The sequence below is a fragment of the Bactrocera tryoni genome, unplaced genomic scaffold, assembly GCF_016617805.1.
Source record: "Bactrocera tryoni isolate S06 unplaced genomic scaffold, CSIRO_BtryS06_freeze2 scaffold_122, whole genome shotgun sequence".
In the NCBI taxonomy this organism is placed as follows: Eukaryota; Metazoa; Arthropoda; class Insecta; order Diptera; family Tephritidae; genus Bactrocera; species Bactrocera tryoni.
Genome location: NW_024395837.1, coordinates 23,152 through 44,761, shown reverse-complemented (window position 1 = coordinate 44,761; position 21,610 = coordinate 23,152). Strand labels below are relative to the sequence as shown.

General features: G+C 37.3%; 1 protein-coding gene across 1 annotated transcript in view; it reads right to left on the bottom strand.

Annotated features, from left to right (window-relative positions):
- LOC120780046 overlaps positions 1-21,259 on the bottom strand; it is a 37,138-nt gene extending 15,879 nt beyond the window's left edge. The window contains exons 1-2 of the mRNA XM_040112319.1: positions 21,004-21,259; positions 9,970-10,116 (exon numbers count right to left, since the gene is read on the bottom strand). Of these exons, the coding sequence (XP_039968253.1) occupies positions 9,970-10,116; positions 21,004-21,259 (403 nt within the window). The remainder of the gene's footprint in view (positions 1-9,969; positions 10,117-21,003) is intronic.
- Between the last annotated feature and the right edge of the window lie 351 nt (positions 21,260-21,610).

The following is a 21,610-nucleotide window of genomic DNA, read 5'->3' as shown; positions in this document are numbered from 1 at the left end:
GTAATATTATACAATAATATTATATACATATATTGTCACCTAATATACAAAAAAACGTATTATCAAAAATAAATGGAAAGCGCTGACAGATATAATGACCAAAATTTAACCATTTTATAACGAAAACTCAAATTTTGTTTCAATATCAGTGCAAGATAACCAAAAAATATAACCACTTTATAACGAAACTCAATATATTTTTTTTATTTTAACGCGGAAAGGAGTGCTATGCGAAAGTACTTCAGTCACCCCGGGTATTTTTTTAAAGCGCGGCCGAAGGCCGCCAACGCAGAAAGGAGTACTACGCGAAAGTGCTTCAGTCACATAAATCACATATTACACATATACATATGTAGGAAGAATTTTTTTATAGTTAATATAGAAAAAAGAATCACGCGAAAAAGCAAACAAAGAAAAATTGTTAAAAATCCTACATATTTGCTGCTTAAGATGTGGCAAGGCTTGTTTTCCTCATAATTGTAAACAATCTAACCTTTTCGACAATGAGTGTGCTAAGCGATTTTTAAATTAATAAATTTAGGTAAAATATACCAAAATAAAAGTGAAATGTGAACTTTTTTCAATGTTTAGAGTGTATATTTAAATATACAGAGTGAAAAACGTGAAAAAATTTAGTGAAACATAGAGAAATACCATGTGTTATTAGTGCAAATTTTTAAACTTTTAATCGTGAATATTTTAAAAAATAAAAGTTATTTTTATATTATTTTTGAATATTTCTTCTCTGGAGAAGTTCACTGTAAAGCTGTAATTTGGTACTGAAGATCACACTAGCAAGGGGCACCTGTGGAAATTTTTTTTGAGAAAGTGGGCGTGACCCCACTCCCTAACAAGTTTAATAAACATATCTCCTTAATCACTTAAGCTACAGTAAACAAATTTGCTGAACCCAAATCTTATAAGAGCTTCTAATGACGGTGAAAAAATGGCTCGCTCACTCTCTGCATATATAACGGTACTGTTGAAAGAGCTTTATGAGAGCCGGTGTGAAAATTGGACAATGGGTGTGGCACCGCCCACTTTTTAGTAAAAACCTATATCATGGGACCCGTCAAACCGATTTCCACAAAATTTATTCTTTTGACATTCTTATGTCATATTGTGAAAATGGACGAAATCGGACAACAACTACACCTACTTCTCATATAGCACAATTTTAAATTCCACTTGATGCGTTCTGCTTCTAGTATACAAATCGAGACGTAATTAATATAACGGAATAAAACTTTGCACTAACCATGTCCTTAGTGTGTGCCACATTATGACCAAAAACTGTTTAAATCCAATAGAAACCATTCGAGCTCTTAGGTACCGAATATTTAGACTCCTTCTGTTATAACGGTTTGACTGTATGTCTAAAATCGGTTGAATCGGACCAATACTTTCCTTGGACCCCATATACCTAACATAAATTTTGTACCGCATATATCGGCCAATATGTGAGTTATACCAATAAAAATAAGAAAGCGTGTTTTGTTTAAAACAGTGTGTCTTTGTGCCTAAAATATATAAATTTGAGCGAAAACTTGGCCTAGCCCCTATTCAAGCATTCACTTGCAAATTATTTTGGCAATACCTCTTCAGCTTATTAAGCTGTGAGCAGGATTGCTTCAGAAAAGTAAGCAAAAGACAGAGGCAAGAACAAAGAAAAGAATACAAACATACATATACACTTATCCTGAAACGGATCATACATAATTAAAAAACAAATTTACTAAATATATATGTATGTATATACATAAGTACATAATACCCATAAAAAGCTGCATGTTTTCAATTTCGCTTTCTCGTATTATTCTAAACCTAAAAGCTTAAAATCTCATTTCAAAAGGCCAGCTGACAACCACAAATTAAATTATAAAGAATTTACCATATTGTTAACAAGAATTGAACCCGTTCTCAACTCACGGTCTTTCGGCTTACTCTCGCAAAATCACTCAGACTTTACTGTCCACACGCAGGGAATTTTCTTAAAGCATTTTCCATTCGTCGCCGATGAAAAGAAGATTATTTAAAGCACCTCCACAAAAGGTACCGATGGAAAACACAAGAAAATCCGCCTATGCTTGGAAATTGTGTCTTAATCAATGGCGATTGTTCCCTCTACCCGTTGGCGGCTTGACCGCATAGAGAAGGTTTACTATGGCTCAAAATAACCCACTAGCAATAAAAACCAAGAAAAAACAAAAAAGAGTTGATCCACATGACGGCTCACTTGTACCACATTAAGTGGCACTACGCCCATGTGAATATATATTACATGGACATTTCTAAACAGATAAAAATGGATATGCCAACTGCCCAAACGCCCAGTGTTCATTCGACCGTTAGTGTTGAACGCTCTAAGGCTACACTAGTAGCAGGGCCTAGAAAAACTATCTCCCCTGCAGCTCACCGAGCTGTACCAACACGCAACCACTGACTTCAGAACCACAATAAATGCAATGTGCTCTATGTCGTAGCCGACATCGGTTGCCACACTGTGGCACTTCACGGGAATGACACCTCAGCATGGCCATTGCCTAAATTGTCTGGCGCCTACCCATCTCACGCGGAAATGTACAACAGGCTATCAGTGCCAGATACGCATACGTCACCATTAAACGTTGCTACACCACATCGCCGGACCCTTCCTTGGGAGTCTTTTTGCCCTTCGCAACCGTAATGCTATGAGCCGATCCCCGCGACCGCAAGAGCAAAGGCCAATATTCCGTAAGGAGGACTCCGGTTTTTGGCTCTCATCGCGATACAACATTGAACCCGAGGCCCCTGACTAGGCGGCAATCCCGCCTTCCAGCAAGCCTCAGCAACGAAGTAGCCACGCTACAGCAGCTTCAGAGGTTACTAGACTAAATACTCGCCTAGGCGGGCTGGGATGTGAAAACGACCATCATCCCTCGACCTGAACAAACAATACATACCACACTAGCACAAAATATCGACTCAGACTCACAACACTGATACGCAACCTTCCCCACACTCTCCATAATCCACATTCTACACTACTCTTGAGAGTACTACGCATCGCTCCTTTAACGTTGGTCGACTTGACGTGGCGAAGGGGCTTAAGTAATAGTACTGTGTGAGTTAGCGACGTTGACGATAGCCTAAGTAAATTTCACACTTAACCTAAACAAACAATAAAATTCTTGCATTATAAACACAACAGACATAATTCCATAACGAAAAACTGATAAGCATAACAAAACTATCTTTGCTCTTGCAAGATAACAGATATCGAATTACAACAAAGAAGTTGCATGCAGATAACAGCAGCCGCATTCCACAAGTATAAATAGCACTAAGACTATAAAATGTAGTCAGTAAGAAATTATGAATAAAAAAGGCAACACGAAAATAAGTGTACTGCCCAAATAAATATAATTTCTTTTACTCGCGACAAACAACAGTTTGTTAACTGGGTGCTCAACCGTTCTTTTCGTTTGAACTGATCCTGCCATATCCTGACATAAAGGGATGAAACCAAAATCCACGTTACTGAAGAAGGAAAAAAATAAGTTCCTGAAAAATTGGAAGCAGCACCGATAAACATCGGAATCACGCTGGAATCTCATAAAAAGAGACAAAAACTGTTCAATTTGAGTCGTCCCTTATTAAACATCAACTTCGAGATGTCTGCACAGGAGATTGCAAATCAAATTACTGCTTTAACTACATCTCTAACTGAGAACCAACAAAGAGTGGCTACCCTGGAGAACAGTCTGCCATCAAATGTGACAATTACGGATCAGCACGAGGACTGCAAACCAAATATAATCAACGAAATGCAGATTAGCCTGTATATTTTTAAAGCATTGCCAGACTTCACGGGCAATATATATCAATACAGATCCTGGAGAAAACGTGCGTGGACGTGCATGGAAAACATAAAAGAATATTCCACAACCACGACATATTATACCGCACTTTCGATATTGCATTCGAAAATTCAAGGAGAAGCAGCCGATATTTTAATCAACCACAACACGAAGTTCAACTGCTACTTAATCATAAATCGACTCGACTACACGTATGCGGACCAGAGACCCTTTTACATCTTACTAGACGAAATGAAAAGGATTACGCAAAACAAACTTACGCTGGCGGAATTTCATTGCGAAGTCAGCAGGGCATTGAATCTTGCTCTAACAAAAATTGAAATAGGAAGCTCAGGTGACCCAACAGAAATGCAAAAGTATGCGAATCAAGAAGCCGTCAGAACGTTTATTCATGGCTCGAACAGCAAGTATACAAGCGGCACCCTCTACAGCCACAATCCAATGGATTTAGAAACCGCCTACGCCATCGCAAGTAAGATATACTACGACAACGAGAAATTGCAATTCGATTTTCCTCAGTACGATGACTACAGGAAATACAATATACCACATCAACACCTTCAAAACAGAAGATATCATGAAGAATCACGTGCACCCAAGCAGCAACATTATCCCACATTATTCAAAACAGAAGATACCGCGATGATCAGCGAAGATATAGACCAAACGTGCAAGTGCCATATACACAGAGTGCACCCACCCCGCAGTGCGAAACAATGGACGTAGATTCCTCACGGCAATACAGAAGACCCACCAACTTCAACGCTGCACCTTTACAAAACAACTATAACCGTCAAATGCAAGGATTACCTCCAAATAACCCAATTCGAGGAGATCCACAGAAGAGGCACCAAAATCCTTCATCTCGTAACTACAACGCACCAGAGAAGATATAACGAGTAAACCAAATACACGAAGAAGAACTAGGCTCTCTCACACCACAACATGGCGGCGATGAATTACGATCACCTGCTACAAAACAAAGTGACGATTATGAATATTAGACAGGCTTTGTTTTTCTCAAGCGAGTGAATCAACTGCCGTGTCTTCAACGCCACTGCAGGGATACAGGCAAAGCAGTTAATATCCTAATCGACACGGGAGTAACAAACAATTACATAAGTATCAAATGTAATATCGGTGAGTCTATTCCAATCAAACCTACAAAAGTAAAGACTCTTAATGGTTTCTCAATATCAAAATCAAAAAAAAAATAATATCAGTGTTAGATAATTTCCTTACATTTTTTGAAACTGATGCATTAGAAGAATTTGATATGCTTCTGGGCGAACAGGGACTTAGAACAGTTAAAGCAGAGATTAACCTTTTCGGGTATAAGCTCAGTTATAAATATAGGCCAAGATATAGAGCAGAAAGCGAAGAAATTATGCAAAGAAATGAAGACACAAATGAAGTGCTACCATATACTACCACGGTACAAGCTACCATTAGAACGAAATCCGAAGATCCTATTTGGACCAAGCAATATTCGTACCCTATGTCGGATAGCGATTTCATTACCAAAGAAATTAACAAACTTTTAGAAAATGAAATAATTCAACACAGCAAAGGTCCGTATAACTCTCCCATTCGGACAGTCGCAAAAAAAGGTACCGATGAACAAGAGAGGAGAGAACGGTGGCGTATCAAAGTGCAAAAATAAAAATCACTTTAGACGAACCTGCACTATAAGCACTGAACATAATAAATGAAGAACTTCAAGCCCAGGTTGAATTCTTCCAACCAAATTTTAACAAACCTTTCGAATTAACCACAGATGCTAGCAATTACGCTATAGGAGTCGTATTATCTCAAAACCAAAAACCCATATCATTTATTTCACGAACGCTCAGTGAAACAGAACAGAATTACTCCACAAATGAGAAAGAGCTACTCGCAATTGTGTGGTCACTACAAAAACTACGTAACTACTTGTATGGTATAGCAGATTTAACAATATGCACCGACCAACAATCTCTAATATTCTCCATATCAGAAAAAAACCCCAATACAAAATTAAAAGGATGGAAAAAAATCATTGAAGAATGTGGTGCAAAAATCGTTTACAAATCCGGACATCAGAATGTGGTCGCTGATGCACTTTCTCGGCAACAAGTTAATAACACATCTAATTCTGATAATTCCCAACATTCAGCACAAAGCTCCCCTATACAAAAAATCAAACGTGTAAAACAACCATTAAATAGCTTTAAAAATCAAATTATCAAAAACAATCAGATGGGAAACAACCTAAATATCATCGCAAAATATTTTTTATTACAGTAGACATACACTGTTCTTTAACACTAAAACTGAGCTATTGGACATATTAAAAAATGTAATCAAACCAAAAGTAGTAAACGCTATAAAAATAGACGAACAATTATTATTTTACGTCGAAACAGACATTATCAATACATTTTTCAATGCCTCTATCGTTCTAACTCATAACATGTTTGACGACATAACCGACATCGAACAACAAAAACAAATCATAAATGACACACATAGACGTGCACACAGAAACTACAAAAATAATGCACAGGAAATTTCCCAAAAATATTACTAGCCAAACATAAGTAACGTTTGTAAAAAAGAAGTACAAGACTGTGAAATCTGTCTCACAAACAAATAATGTACGAACGCCGACCAAACAAACAACCAATTGGTTCCGCACCAACGCCAAACAACCCTGCGAACCACGGCTACCCGCTTGTAACAAATATTCCAATACAACTACACATTTTGTCTCTATACACTAACACCAACGCACATTTGCGGGTTATTTTTTATTTACCTAAATGCGATGAAAAAAGTTTCTTTCATCTCTTGATTTATTTGAATAGCGGCCTTTACACGGTCACACATGCGGGACAGCATGTGTGACATCACACCAAGTTGTATCGTGTAAAGGGAAAAAAACATGCTTGTCACGCATGTTCAAAGTTTTTAAACTTGTTTAATTTTTCTGCTGGTGTGTCACACATGTGTGACCGTGTAAAGGGCTGCATGATGCACGCAGTGTATTTTTTCAGTCGAAAAAAAGACATGCAGGAATGGTGTCGCGCATGAACGAGCAATTTTGGAAAGAAAAAGAATGCAAAGAAAGTTTTTGTAATGCTGTGGGCAAGATATTTCTAGTTCTTTTAACAAATTTGTATGCGAGCGTGTTGGTCTTTTCTTACGCCAATCTTGCACCCAAATTCGTTTTTTCTTGCCACTTTTTGCAATTTCTTGCTCTTCCTCCATTTCTAAAATATCTTCAATCAGAAGAGCTGCCACTAATGCGCGTGCCATGTTTACTCGTTGAAAGCTGAACAAAAATGAAGTTCACGAACATACATGACCGTGTAAACGAAAACGTCAAACCTTTGCATCATGCCATGTTCGGGAGCATGTGTGACCGTGTAAAGGCCGCTAATAGTGACAATAGAAAATCCCAAAAAGGGTAATAAAAAAAAAACGATTGAAAGACGCATGTCGTTCGTGATCGTACTATCGTAAAGGAGGCTCGTACAACAAGAAGGTAAGTAAATGCATTTTATGTGAGTTTTTAACAATATTTTGAAAATATGTTTACTTTATTTATGTTTATAGCATTGGAAATTGGAAGTAGCTGCAGCAGCTATATCATCAGAAGCGGCAAATATCAATTGTTAAGTATATGAAAAAAGTGTGTGTACTTTGAAATTGGACTGCGCAGTCCAATATAATAGGTACGCAAAAATAAATACATACATACATACGTATATGTACATATATAGTTTATGCGTTTAAGGCGGCCTGCACAATCCACAATAATATGTGAAAACAAATGTTTGCTTTATATTTTAAATAATCAGATAATATTATTCTTTTATTTCAGGTATTATTATGATTTTTATTTAATTATTCTTTCTTTTCAGATTTTATCACTATTTTTATTTAATTAATCTTTGCTTTCAGAGTAAATCCTATTTGTATTTAATATATTTTATTCTTTCAGATAATTTTAATCTTTTTTACAGATATTATTATCATTTTATACAATTAATCTTTCTTTTTCTTTTAGATATTAAAATTTAATGTAATTATTATTTATTTTCAGGTATTTGTCTTTTATAACATTTTTACACTCTTTTATTTTCAGGTATTTGTCTTTTATAATATTTTTCCACTCTTTTATTTTCAGGTTGTAATAATTCCTTTCTTTAATTAATCTTTTTTCAGATATTAATTATTTTTTTAAATTAAACATATTTTTATTTACATATAAATTATAATAAATTTTATGTAAAAGTGTAAAAAATAAAATAAAATAAAAATTTTAAAAATTAAAAAGTTTTCTTTTAAATTTTAAAAGTAGGAATTAAAAAATGCAACCCTGCATCAGCTATTTAAAAAGAGAAAATGCAACCCTGCATCAGCCGTCGATTGGGGATATTAGAGCAGGACAGATATACTTTTTTATATGACACTGCTGAATGAGCGCCACAAAGATGTATGATCACATGTATACGTACGTGACTGGGTAAAATTGTCGCTCGGCCTATCTTAAAGTACACATGATTACCCTATGGATTACCCACTTTCTTACCCACTGATTATCTGGTTTTTTACCCGCTCATGGTTGGCAGGGTTCAAGGAAAGAAACATACAAATACGTCGACGAGATTCTTTTACAAATGTACCCAAACGCAAAATTTTTAATGACTGATAACGATCTATCGTTTACAAGCATATGTAAATACAAATATAGTATGTAAATAACGCACACAAAAACGTCAGCGCTCCATTCTACTACAAACGGACAAGTTGAGCGTACGCACAGTACAATTATTGAAATCGCGAAAGTTTTAGCTGACCAGAATAATTCAGCACCGGAAGACCAATTTTTTGAAGCTGTTCGGCAGTACATCAAAACCATACATTCCGTTACCAACGAGAAACCCGAGGCCGTGTTTTATCATCAAAGGGGGTATCCCGACATCCAAGAACGAATACAACAAAACCAGGAAAGAGTCTTGCGTCATCATAATCGCAATCGAAAGCAGCTGAACCATAATCCAGGTGACGTAATATTTTCCAAGACGCACAGGCGTAATAAGAACGTAAGAAAATACGCGGAGCACGTTGTAAAAAAAGATAACGGAAAGACTGTGACGACTAATAAAAGATAGGTAATCCATAAGGATATCATAAGAGTAAAGGCATGTACGGAATAATTTTCTTTTTACTTTTCCCTATCGCATTATGGGACAATATAATAGATTTAAGTAACAAAATATACTATATATTCTCGTAGAAACTGACCCCGCATACATATATAAAAATAGTTCCTTTCTATATCATATTTCAAATTTATCAAAAATACTTGCGCCCTATGAAGACATAATGAGATCTTCTTATAATTTAGAAAAACAGCCCGAAACAAAAATATTAAGTAATTTTTTATTTTTTTTTTGTTATATACATTTTATTTGCAATCTATTTTAGTAAATAATAAGCAAATTTGATAACAAAACCATAATTTGACTTATATTTTTGGTCTCCCATGAGATCAAAAACAATATGCAATATAACAATATGTTCTAAATACAAATGTTTATATAAAAATTTTAATTATACATTTAATATCGCAGTAACATATATAATTAAACATTTACTTAATTCCTAAATGGGAGATCTAGAACATTTTGTCTTTTAAGTCTAATAGTTTCATTACTATCATCTAATAACATGACTGCCAAAGGATTGTCATGATAACTTATCCTGTGCAAATATGCTGAACTAAATCTTTTAATTTCATCTTTAACAAAAGGTATATTCAGATCTGAATGAATGGCTTTATTTGTTATGAACCAATGCGCGTTTGTAATTAATCTTAGAGTTTTCGATTGGTATCTTTGTAGAATTTCAATATTTAGCCAATAAAGTTGTTTGGTTTTTAATTTTAATTGTTTATTTTGGGCTTGTATGTGCTGTTTCCAAGTTAATCGTTTGTCCAAGTGCATGCCGAGGTATTTAACGCTATCACTTTTAGGAATAGTATTGCCATTTAAATAAATGTAAATAAAACGTTATGTAAAAAATGCCTTAATGTAAATAAAACGTGTACAGATTTACTCACGTTTACTTTCATTTTCCAGCAATCTAACCAAGTCTCTATCTTGTTCAATTCTCTTTGCACTAAATTTTGCTACAATTGGCGTCTGGCTTGACGACAATAGAGCAGTGTCATCAGCATAAGTATAAATATATAATACATTTTCAGTTTCTGGAATATAAGATGTAAAGATGGTGTATAGTACAGGGCCAAGAACGCTTACTTGTGGTACTCCTGCATTTATGTACATTATTTTATGTCAGACGTATCGTCATTTATCTTTACATAAAACGACCTGCTTGTTAAATAGGACTTGAGAATTAGATATACTTGAGAGGAGAATACTTTTTTTAATTTGTATAGTAGACCATGATGCCAAACTTGATCAAATGCTTGTTGTATGTCTAAAAACGCAGCTGAACAATATTCTTTACGTTCTAAAGCATCAATAATGTGATTAATTACACGGTGGCATTGTAACGAAACCCAAATTAGTGTTCAGGTATCACCTTATTCTCTTTTAGTATTGACAATACTCTGCGCAAAAATATTTTTCCAAATATTTTGGAGAATAGAGACAACAAACTGATTGGTCTATATGAGGTGATTTCGTTCTCAGATTTAGCTGGTTTAGACACCATCACAATTTCAGCACATTTCCACTGGGTAAAGGAATAGTTAAGCCTTAAAAAAAATTAGATATAAGTGTTAGCAACATAATTCCGTTTTATACTCTCGCAACAAAGTTGCTAAGGAGAGTATTATAGTTTTGTTCACATAACGGTTGTTTGTAAGTCCTAGAACTAAAAGAGTCAGATATAGGGTTTTATATACCAAAGTGATCAGTGTGACGAGTAGAGTTGAAATCCGGATGTCTGTCTGTCCGTCCGTCCGTCCGTCCGTGCAAGCTGTAACTTGAGTAAAAATTGAGATATCATGATGAAACTTGGTACACGTACACTGCCACGCCCACAAAATAGCGAAAACCGAAAACCTATAAAGTGTCATAACTAAGCCATAAATAAAGATATTAAAGTGAAATTTTGCACAAAGGATCGCATTAAGAAGAGACATATTTGGACGTAATTTTTTTCGAAAAGTGGGCGTAGCCCTCGCCCCCTACTAAGTTTTTTGTATATATCTCGGAAACTACTATAGCTGTGTCAACCAAACTCTATAGAGTCGTTTCCTTTAGGCATTTCCATATACAGTTCCAAAATGGAAGAAATCGCATAATAACCACGCCCACCTCCCATACAAAGGTTACGTTGAAAATCACTAAAAGTGCGTTAACCTACTAACAAAAAACGTCAGAAACACTAAATTTTACGGAAGAAATGGCAGAAGGAAGCTGCACCCAGGCTTTTTTTTTAAATTGAAAATGGGTGTGGCGTCGCCCACTTATGGACCAAAAACCATATCTCAGGAACTACTTCACCGATTTCAATGAAATTCGGTAAATAATATTTTCTTAACACCCTGATAACATGTACGAAATATGGGTGAAATCGGTTTACAACCACGCCTTCTTCCGATATAACGCTATTTTGAATTCCATCTGATGCCTTCTCTGTATAATATATACATTAGGAACCAATGATGATAGCGGAATAAAACTTTACACAAATACGGTATTTGAAAAATATGTAAATGACGGATAATGAAATCTCGATTATCACTTTATCATGCGAGAGTATAAAAAGTTCGTTCACACCCAAACTTAGCCCTTCCTTACTTGTTTAGGTAAGCATTTAGCTACTTTGGCATCAATTTTGTCGGATCCTTGACCTTTCTTGTTAGACAATTTCTCGATTTCAGTACGGGTGTAATATGCTTCAGTGGTAAAGACATTTGACATGCTATGTCTTTGATAGGTACATTTCTTTTTTTAGGCCGTTTTATGTATTTTGTAGCATTCCATATCTTATGGTCTTCATTATTTCTATAATTTAAACTCGCAATATATTCGGATATCGATTTATTTTTGAAATCAGCTAATTTTTCTTTCAGCTCCTTTGTGGCCTTGTTTAGAATAGTTTTGTCAGTTGGATTTCTGCTGGTTTGCCATTTTTTTCGTAAACGTCTTTTATTCTGTATTAATGCTCTAATTTCTGTAGACACATGAAATGAGTTGTAAGGCAGGATTTCATTCCTCTTTTGGGAGTAGCAGCAAAAAAGCAGCTTCATGAATTAAGTTTGTAAAACCTTCAACTGTATCATTCAGTTCAGCTGAAGTTTTTAATAGAGGTGTTAAGTACTATATTTTGAGTTAAAGCAGTCTTGTAATATGCAAATTTACTTTTGTTGCTTAAAGCAGAATATTTTCGTGGTTTAATATTGATTAATGTGTTGTAGCTGACAATAATTGGCGAGTGGTCAGAGCTTAATTCTTCTGAGCTAACCGCATCTAAAAGCTGAGTTGGGATACCTTTATATACAGCAAAATCTAAGAGGTCAGGAATTTTCAATGGATCACTTGGCCAATAGGTTGGCTCACCACTTTACAGAGTTTTTAAATTATTCTTTATAATGCATTTGTAAAGCTCTCTACCCTTTGGGTTTAGAATACGTGAGCCCCACCAGGGATGCTTAGCATTGTAATCTCCTCCTACAAAAAAATCTCGGACCGAGACCGCTAAAGAAGCTTTCGAATTCAGAAGCTGATATGTTGTGTCTTAGTGGTGAGTACAAAGCATAAATATATACATCATTATTGTTGGTTTTAACTTTTATTCCAGCAGCTTGTATTGAAGGTGTTTGAATTGGTTCAGGAGCAACATAATTGATAGAAGTTTTAATTAAAACAGCACAACCAGCATGAGCCCTGTTACTGGGATGATTAGAAGTGACTATATCATAATTTTTAATTCGTAAAAACGTTTTATTTGTGAAATGTGTTTCTGACACTAGCATAATGTCAATATAATTCTCATTTAAAAATATTTCAATTTCTTGAGCGTGACAGGATAAGCCATTTTCATTCCATATTGCTAATCTTAAGTTCATTTGCATAACTTATTAATAAGTAGAGACATCATGTTAAGTAGAGTGTTTGTTAATTTTATTTGTTTTGCTAGTAGCTCTTCAATTTTTTCATCGTAGTTTGTTAATTTTTCTCATTTTGTTTATCTATAACCTTACTTTTTAATACATTAGCATAAGTCTGCTCAGTGTTGTTATTTGTCACATTGTTAGTGTAATTTGATTCAGGTAACCCATTACCTAAGCTAGGGAAGTTTTGTTGTTATATGTTTGTTCTCTTTTGTAATGCTTGCAGAAAGCGGTTTATTTCGAACGAGTTGTTGGTAAACAGCGCAGCTTTTGTAATTCGCTGTATGGTTTTGTAAGCAATGTACACATATAGAATGTGTCTTTGGATTTATTACATTGACTAGTAGGATGCATTAAATTACACTTAACGCATTTATACGGTTTTTATACTCTCGCAACAATGTTGCTAACGAGAGTATTATAGTTTTGTTCACATAACGGTTGTTTGTAAGTCCTAAAACTAAAAGAGTCAGATATAGGGTTATATATACCAAAGTGATCAGGGTGACGAGTAGAGTCGAAATCCGGATGTCTGTCTGTCCGTCCGTCCGTCTGTCCGTCCGCCCGTGCAAGCTGTAACTTGAGTAAAACGCGAGATATCATGATGAAACTTGGTACACGTATTCCTTGGCTCCATAAGAAGGTTAAGTTCGAAGATGGGCAAAATCGGGCCACTGCCACGCCCACAAAATGGCGGAAACCGAAAACCTATAAAGTGTCATAACTAAGCCATAAATAAAGATATTAAAGTGAAATTTGGCACAAAGGATCGCATTAGGGAGGGGCATATTTAAACGCAATTGTTTTGGAAAAGTGGGCGTGGCCCCGCCCCTACTAATTTTTTTGTACATATCTCGGAAACTACTATAGCTATGTCAACCAAAGTCTACAGAGTCCTTTTCTTCAGGTATTTTCATATCAACTTCAAAAATGGAAGAAATCGGATAATAACCACGCCCACCTCCCATACAAAGGTTATGTTGAAAATCACTAAAAGTGCGTTAACCGACTAACAGAAAACGTCAGAAACACTAAATTTTACGAAAAAAATTGCAGAAGGAAGCTGCACCCAGGCTTTTTTTTAAAATTGAAAATGGGCGTGGCCTCGCCCACTTATGGACCAAAAACCATATCTCGGGAACTACTAGACCGATTTCAATGAAATTCGGTATGTAACATTTTCTTAACACCCTGATAACATGTACGAAATATGGGTGAAATCGGTTTACAACCACGCCTTCTTCCGATATAACGCTATTTTGAATTCCATCTGATGCCTTCTCTGTATAATATATACATTAGGAACCAATGATGATAGCGGAATAAAACTTTACACAAATACGGTGATTTGGAAAAATACGTAAATGACGGATAATGAAATCTTCGATTATCACTTTTTTATCATGCGAGAGTATAAAATGTTCGTTCACACCCAAACTTAGCCCTTCCTTACTTGTTTAGGTAAGATTTGCAGCTACTTTGCATCAATTTTGTCGGATCCTTGACCTTTCTTGTTAGACAATTTCTCGATTTCAGTACGGGTGTAATATGCTTCAGTGGTAAAGACATTTGACATGCTATGTCTTTGATAGGTACATTTCTTTTTTTAGGCCGTTTTATGTATTTTGTAGCATTCCATATCTTATGGTCTTCATTATTTCTATAATTTAAACTCGCAATATATTCGGATATCGATTTATTTTTGAAATCAGCTAATTTTTCTTTCAGCTCCTTTGTGGCCTTGTTTAGAATAGTTTTGTCAGTTGGATTTCTGCTGGTTTGCCATTTTTTTCGTAAACGTCTTTTATTCTGTATTAATGCTCTAATTTCTGTAGACACATGAAATGAGTTGTGAGGCGGGATTTCATTCCTCTTTTGGGGAGTAGCAGCAAAAGCAGCTTCATGAATTAAGTTTGTAAAACCTTCAACTGTATCATTCAGTTCAGCTGAAGTTTTAATAGAGGTGTTAAGTACTATATTTTGAGTTAAGCAGTCTTGTAATATGCAAATTTACTTTTGTTGCTTAAAGCAGAATATTTTCGTGGTTTAATATTGATTAATGTGTTGTAGCTGACAATAATTGGCGAGTGGTCAGAGCTTAATTCTTCTGAGCTAACCGCATCTAAAAGCTGAGTTGGGATACCTTTATATACAGCAAAATCTAAGAGGTCAGAATTTTCAATGGATCACTTGGCTGCCAGGTTGGCTCACCACTTTACAGAGTTTTTAAATTCATTCTTTATAATGCATTTGTAGAAACTCTCTACCCTTTGGGTTTAGAATACGTGAGCCCCACCAGGGATGCTTAGCATTGTAATCTCCTCCTACAAAAAAATCTCGGACCGAGACCGCTAAAGAAGCTTTCGAATTCAGAAGCTGATATGTTGTGTCTTAGTGGTGAGTACAAAGCATAAATATATACATCATTATTGTTGGTTTTAACTTTTATTCCAGCAGCTTGTATTGAAGGTGTTTGAATTGGTTCAGGAGACAACATAATTGATAGAAGTTTTACTTAAAACAACACAACCAGCATGAGCCCTGTTACTGGGATGATTAGAAGTGACTATATCATAATTTTTAATTCGTAAAAACGTTTTATTTGTGAAATGTGTTTCTGACACTAGCATAATGTCAATATAATTCTCATTTAAAAATATTTCAATTTCTTGAGCGTGACGGGATAAGCCATTTTCATTCCATATTGCTAATCTTAAGTTCATTTGCATAACTTATTAATAAGTAGAGACATCATGTTAAGTAGAGTGTTTGTTAATTTTATTTGTTTTGCTAGTAGCTCTTCAATTTTTTTCATCGTAGTTTGTTAATTTTTCTCATTTTGTTTATCTATAACCTTACTTTTTAATACATTAGCATAAGTCTGCTCAGTGTTGTTATTTGTCACATTGTTAGTGTAATTTGATTCAGGTAACCCATTACCTAAGCTAGGAAGTTTTGTTGTTATATGTTTGTTCTCTTTTGTAATGCTTGCAGAAAGCGGTTTATTTCGAACGAGTTGTTGGTAAACAGCGCAGCTTTTTGTAATTCGCTGTATGGTTTTGTAAGCAATGTACACATATAGAATGTGTCTTTGGATTTATTACATTGACTAGTAGGATGCATTAAATTACACTTAACGCATTTATACGGTTTTTATACTCTCGCAACAATGTTGCTAACGAGAGTATTATAGTTTTGTTCACATAACGGTTGTTTGTAAGTCCTAAAACTAAAAGAGTCAGATATAGGGTTATATATACCAAAGTGATCAGGGCGACGAGTAGAGTCCAAATCCGGATGTCTGTCTGTCCGTCCGTCCGTCTGTCCGTCCGCCCGTGCAAGCTGTAACTTGAGTAAAACGCGAGATATCATGATGAAACTTGGTACACGTATTCCTTGGCTCCATAAGAAGGTTAAGTTCGAAGATGGGCAAAATCGGCCACTGCCACGCCCACAAAATGGCGGAAACCGAAAACCTATAAAGTGTCATAACTAAGCCATAAATAAAGATATTAAAGTGAAATTTGGCACAAAGGATCGCATTAGGGAGGGGCATATTTAAACGCAATTGTTTTGGAAAAGTGGGCGTGGCCCCGCCCCTACTAATTTTTTTGTACATATCTCGGAAACTACTATAGCTATGTCAACCAAAGTCTACAGAGTCCTTTTCTTCAGGTATTTTCATATCAACTTCAAAAATGGAAGAAATCGGATAATAACCACGCCCACCTCCCATACAAAGGTTATGTTGAAAATCACTAAAAGTGCGTTAACCGACTAACAAAAAACGTCAGAAACACTAAATTTTACGAAAAAATTGCAGAAGGAAGCTGCAACCCAGGCTTTTTTTAAAAATTGAAAATGGGCGTGGCCTCGCCCACTTATGGACCAAAAACCATATCTCGGGAACTACTAGACCGATTTCAATGAAATTCGGTATGTAACATTTTCTTAACACCCTGATGACATGTACAAAATATGGGTGAAATCGGTTAAGAACCACGCCTTTTTTCAATATAACGCTATTTTGAATTCCATCTGATGCCTTCTCTGTATAATACGAGTATATACATTAGGAACGAATGATGATAGCGGAATAAAACTTTACACAAATACGGTATTTGAAAAATATGTAAATGACGGATAATGAAATCTTGATTATCATTTTATCGTGCGAGAGTATAAAATGTTCGGTGACACCCGAACTTAGCCCTTCCTTACTTGTTTACAATAAGTTTTGGTATGCCCAAATTCCTGGCATCGATAGCATTGAATAATGTCATTAGATTGACGTGGAGCGTCTACCTTAATAATAGCATTATTTAAATGTTTAAGCTCGTAAATTTCCTTATTGTTAGCGTTGGGCTCCAAATCAACAAAGAACATTGCTAACGGTTGCTTAGTTATCCTGCTTTTAATATTACTTACATTTCTTACTTTATGACCCAATGAAGTAATAATGTATTACTTTTTATTTCATCCAAAACAGTGGAAAAGTGAATACCTTTTATGACTACTCTGTATGATCGATCCTGTTTAGGTTGATACGTGTGAAAACACACTTTGACACTGTCTAAATATTTTTCAAATTTTTCTGTAAGAATCTATATCATTTATGATAACTCTAATTTGGCCATCATTTAACGACTTATATCTAAAATCTTTTTTGGCAATTAGACTAGCAATAGAGTTTATCATTTCTTCTTCTTCTTCTTAATTGGCGTAGACACCGCTTACGCGATTATAGCCGAGTTAACAACAGCGCGCCAGTCGTTTCTCCTTTTCGCTACGTGGCGCCAATTGGATATTCCAAGCGTAGCCAGGTCCTTCTCCACTTGGTCCTTCCAACGGAGAGGAGGTCTTCCTCTTCCTCTGCTTCCCCCGGCGGGTACAGCGTCGAATACTTTCAGAGCTGGAGTGTTTTCGTCCATTCGGACAACATGACCTAGCCAGCGTAGCCGCTGTCTTTTAATTCGCTGAACTATGTCAATGTTGTCGTATATCTCGTACAGCTCATCGTTCCATCGAATGCGATATTCGCCGTGGCCAACGCGCAAAGGACCATAAATCTTTCGCAGAACTTTTCTCACGAAAACTCGCAACGTCGACTCATCAGTTGTTGACATCGTCCAAGGCTCTGCACCATATAGCAGGACGGGAATTATGAGCGACTTATAGAGTTGGGCTTTTGTTCGTCGAGAGAGGACTTTACTTTTTAATTGCCTACTCAGTCCGAAGTAGCACCTGTTGGCAAGAGCAATCCTGCGTTGGATTTCCAGGCTGACATTATTGGTGGTGTTAATACTGGTTCCTAAATAGACGAAATTATCTACAACTTCAAAGTTATGACTGTCAACAGTGACGTGAGAGCCAAGTCGCGAGTGCGACGACTGTTTGTTTGATGACAGGAGATATTTCGTTTTGCCCTCGTTCACTACCAGACCCCTTTTCTGTGCTTCCTTGTCCAGCCTAGAGAAAGCAAAACTAACGGCGCGGGTGTTGAGGCCGATGATATCAATATCGTCGGCATACGCCAACAGCTGTACACTCTTATAGAAGATGGTACCTTCTCTGTTTAGTTCTGCAGCTCGAACTATTTTCTCCAGGAGCAGGTTGAAGAAGTCGCACGATAGAGAGTCGCCTTGTCTGAAACCTCGTTTGGTATCGAACGGCTCGGAGAGGTCCTTCCCGATCCTGACGGAGCTTTTCGTGTTGTTCAACGTCACTTTACACAGCCGTATTAGTTTTGCGGGGATACCAAATTCAGACATCGCGGCATAAAGGCAGCTCCTTTTCGTGCTGTCGAAAGCAGCTTTGAAATCGACGAAGAGATGGTGTGTGTCGACTCTCCTTTCACGGGTCTTTTCCAAGATTTGGCGCATGGTGAATATCTGGTCGGTTGTTGATTTTCCAGGTCTAAAGCCACACTGAAAAGGTCCAATCAGTTTGTTGACGGTGGGCTTTAATCTTTCACACAATACGCTCGATAGAACCTTATATGCGATGTTGAGGAGGCTAATCCCACGGTAGTTGGCGCAGATTGTGGGGTCTCCTTTTTTATGGATTGGGCATAGCACACTTAAATTCCAATCGTTGGGCATGCTTTCGTCCGACCATATTTTACAAAGAAGCTGATGCATGCACCTTATCAGTTCTTCGCCGCCGTGTTTGAATAGCTCGGCCGGTAATCCATCGGCCCCCGCCGCTTTGTTGTTCTTAAGGCGGGTAATTGCTATTCGAACTTCTTCATGGTCGGGCAATGCTCCATCGTCATCGATTGGGGAATCTGGTTCGCCTTCTCCTGGCGTTGTGCATTCTCTGCCATTCGGCAGGCTGGAGAAGTGTTCCCTCCATAATTTAAGTATGCTCTGGGCATCGGTCACTAGATCACCTTTGGGGGTTCTACAAGAGTATGCTCCGGTCTTGAAACCTTCTGTAAGCCGCCGCATTTTTTCGTAGAATTTTCGAGCATTACCCCTGTCGGCCAGCTTATCAAGCTCATTATACTCCCGCATTTCGGCCTCTTTCTTTTTCTGTCTGCAGATGCGTCTCGCTTCCCTCTTCAATTCTCGGTATCTATCCCATCCCGCACGTGTTGTGGTCGATCGTAACGTTGCGAGGTAGGCAGCCTGTTTTCTCTCCGCTGCGGGCGCGGCACTCCTCGTCGTACCAGTTGTTCTTTTGCACTTTCCGAAAACCAAGGGTTTCGGATGCAGCTGTACGTAAGGAGTTTGAAATGCCGTCCCACAGTTCCCTTATACCGAGTTGTTGATGAGTGCTCTCAGAGAGCAGGAGTGCAAGCCGAGTAGAAAATCGTTCGGCAGTCTGTTGTGATTGCAGCCTTTCGACGTCGAACCTTCCTTGTGTTTGTTGGCGTGCGTTTTTTGCTGCACAGAGGCGGGTGCGAATCTTGGCTGCAACAAGATAGTGGTCCGAGTTGATGTTAGGACCTCGGAGCGCACGCACATCTAAAACACTGGAGACGTGTCTTCCGTCTATCACAACATGATCGATCTGGTTGGTAGTTTTTCGATCCGGAGACAGCCAGGTAGCTTGATGAATCTTCTTATGCTGGAATCTAGTACTACAGATAACCATATTTCTGGCCCCGGCGAAGTCGATCAGCCTCAACCCATTTGGGAATGTTTCCTCGTGGAGGCTGAATTTACCGACCGTAGTGCCAAATATACCTTCTTTGCCCACCCTGGCGTTAAAGTCGCCAAGCACGATTTTGACATCGTGGCGGGGGCATCTCTAATAAGTGCGTTCCAAGCACTCATAAAAGGCATCTTTGGTCACATCGTCCTTCTCATCCGTCGGAGCGTGGGCGCAGATCAGCGATATGTTGAAGAACCTCGCTTTGATGCGGATTGTGGCTAGACGTCCATTCACCGGAGTGAATGACAGTACTCGGCGACGGAGTCTCTCTCCCACCACGAATCCCACACCAAACTTGCGCTCCTTTATATGGCCACTGTAGTAAATGTTACAAGGACCTACTCGTCTCTGTCCTTGTCCCGTCCATCGCATTTCTTGGACGGCGGTGATTTCAGCCTTTATTTTCACGAGGACATCAACCAGCTGGGCAGCGGCACCTTCCCAATTAAGGGACAGGACATTCCAGGTGCATGCCCTGATATCGTTGTCCTTATTTCGTTTGCCATGGTCGTCATCAAAAGAGGGGATTCTCATCCGAGGCTGTTTGTCGTTTTTAATTTGGGTAGGCTTTTTACGTGGCGGGTCCCAAACCCAGCGCACAACCCTATGCAGGGGATGTTTCGCCTTCTCACTTTAGCTCACCTTCGAACGGATGTTCTTAGGCTACCCAGAGGATACTTGGTCAAAGACGGGAAGTCGTGAGCTGCTTGAGTCACATGTAAAAGAATCGTTTTTGGCCACTCCCAAGTGAATGGCGATCAGAGAACTTTCCTCACTTGCGTGAACTTTTACACATGACCCCATCCTTCTTTTATTTTTAGTTTATCATTTCACTCATTTTAAAAACACCTGGTATAATCAACGGCGGTGGTTTTGGAGCATTCAGCACTTCTGTTTCATTCACTGTCACATCCTCTTCAGCGATCGGAAAAGTGTCTTCATCATCACTTAGGAGGTCAAATCTATTTGGATGTATGAGAATTTCTTTCTTCTTTTGATGGAATTTAGGAGACTTATTGTTTGAACGTTTTCCATTTTTGAATGAAAAGCTTTGCCATTTATGTTTTGCATATTCGTTGTCTTCATCTTCTCCTGATGCATTCATTTTATAATGCTATTCAGGTAGATTCAGATAATTATAATCACTCTCACTAACATATATTACGCGGGATAATACACTTGGAAAAAAGCGAGTAGCGCGACTGATCAACACAATATAATATTTTATTATTTAATTAATAAAATAGAAACATTAAAAAATCAACTTATGCTAAATTTCTATAGGCCCACGAGATCTCTTAACTTTCTTGGTTCTGTACTTAAATTTATAACTAGTACACCAGATCATGTCGACCTTATCGAAATAAAAACTTCAAATAGTATGCTAATAAGAAATAATAAACGAAAGAGCATTAATTCACAGTTTGAAAGAATTCATGAAACACTCGATCCTAAA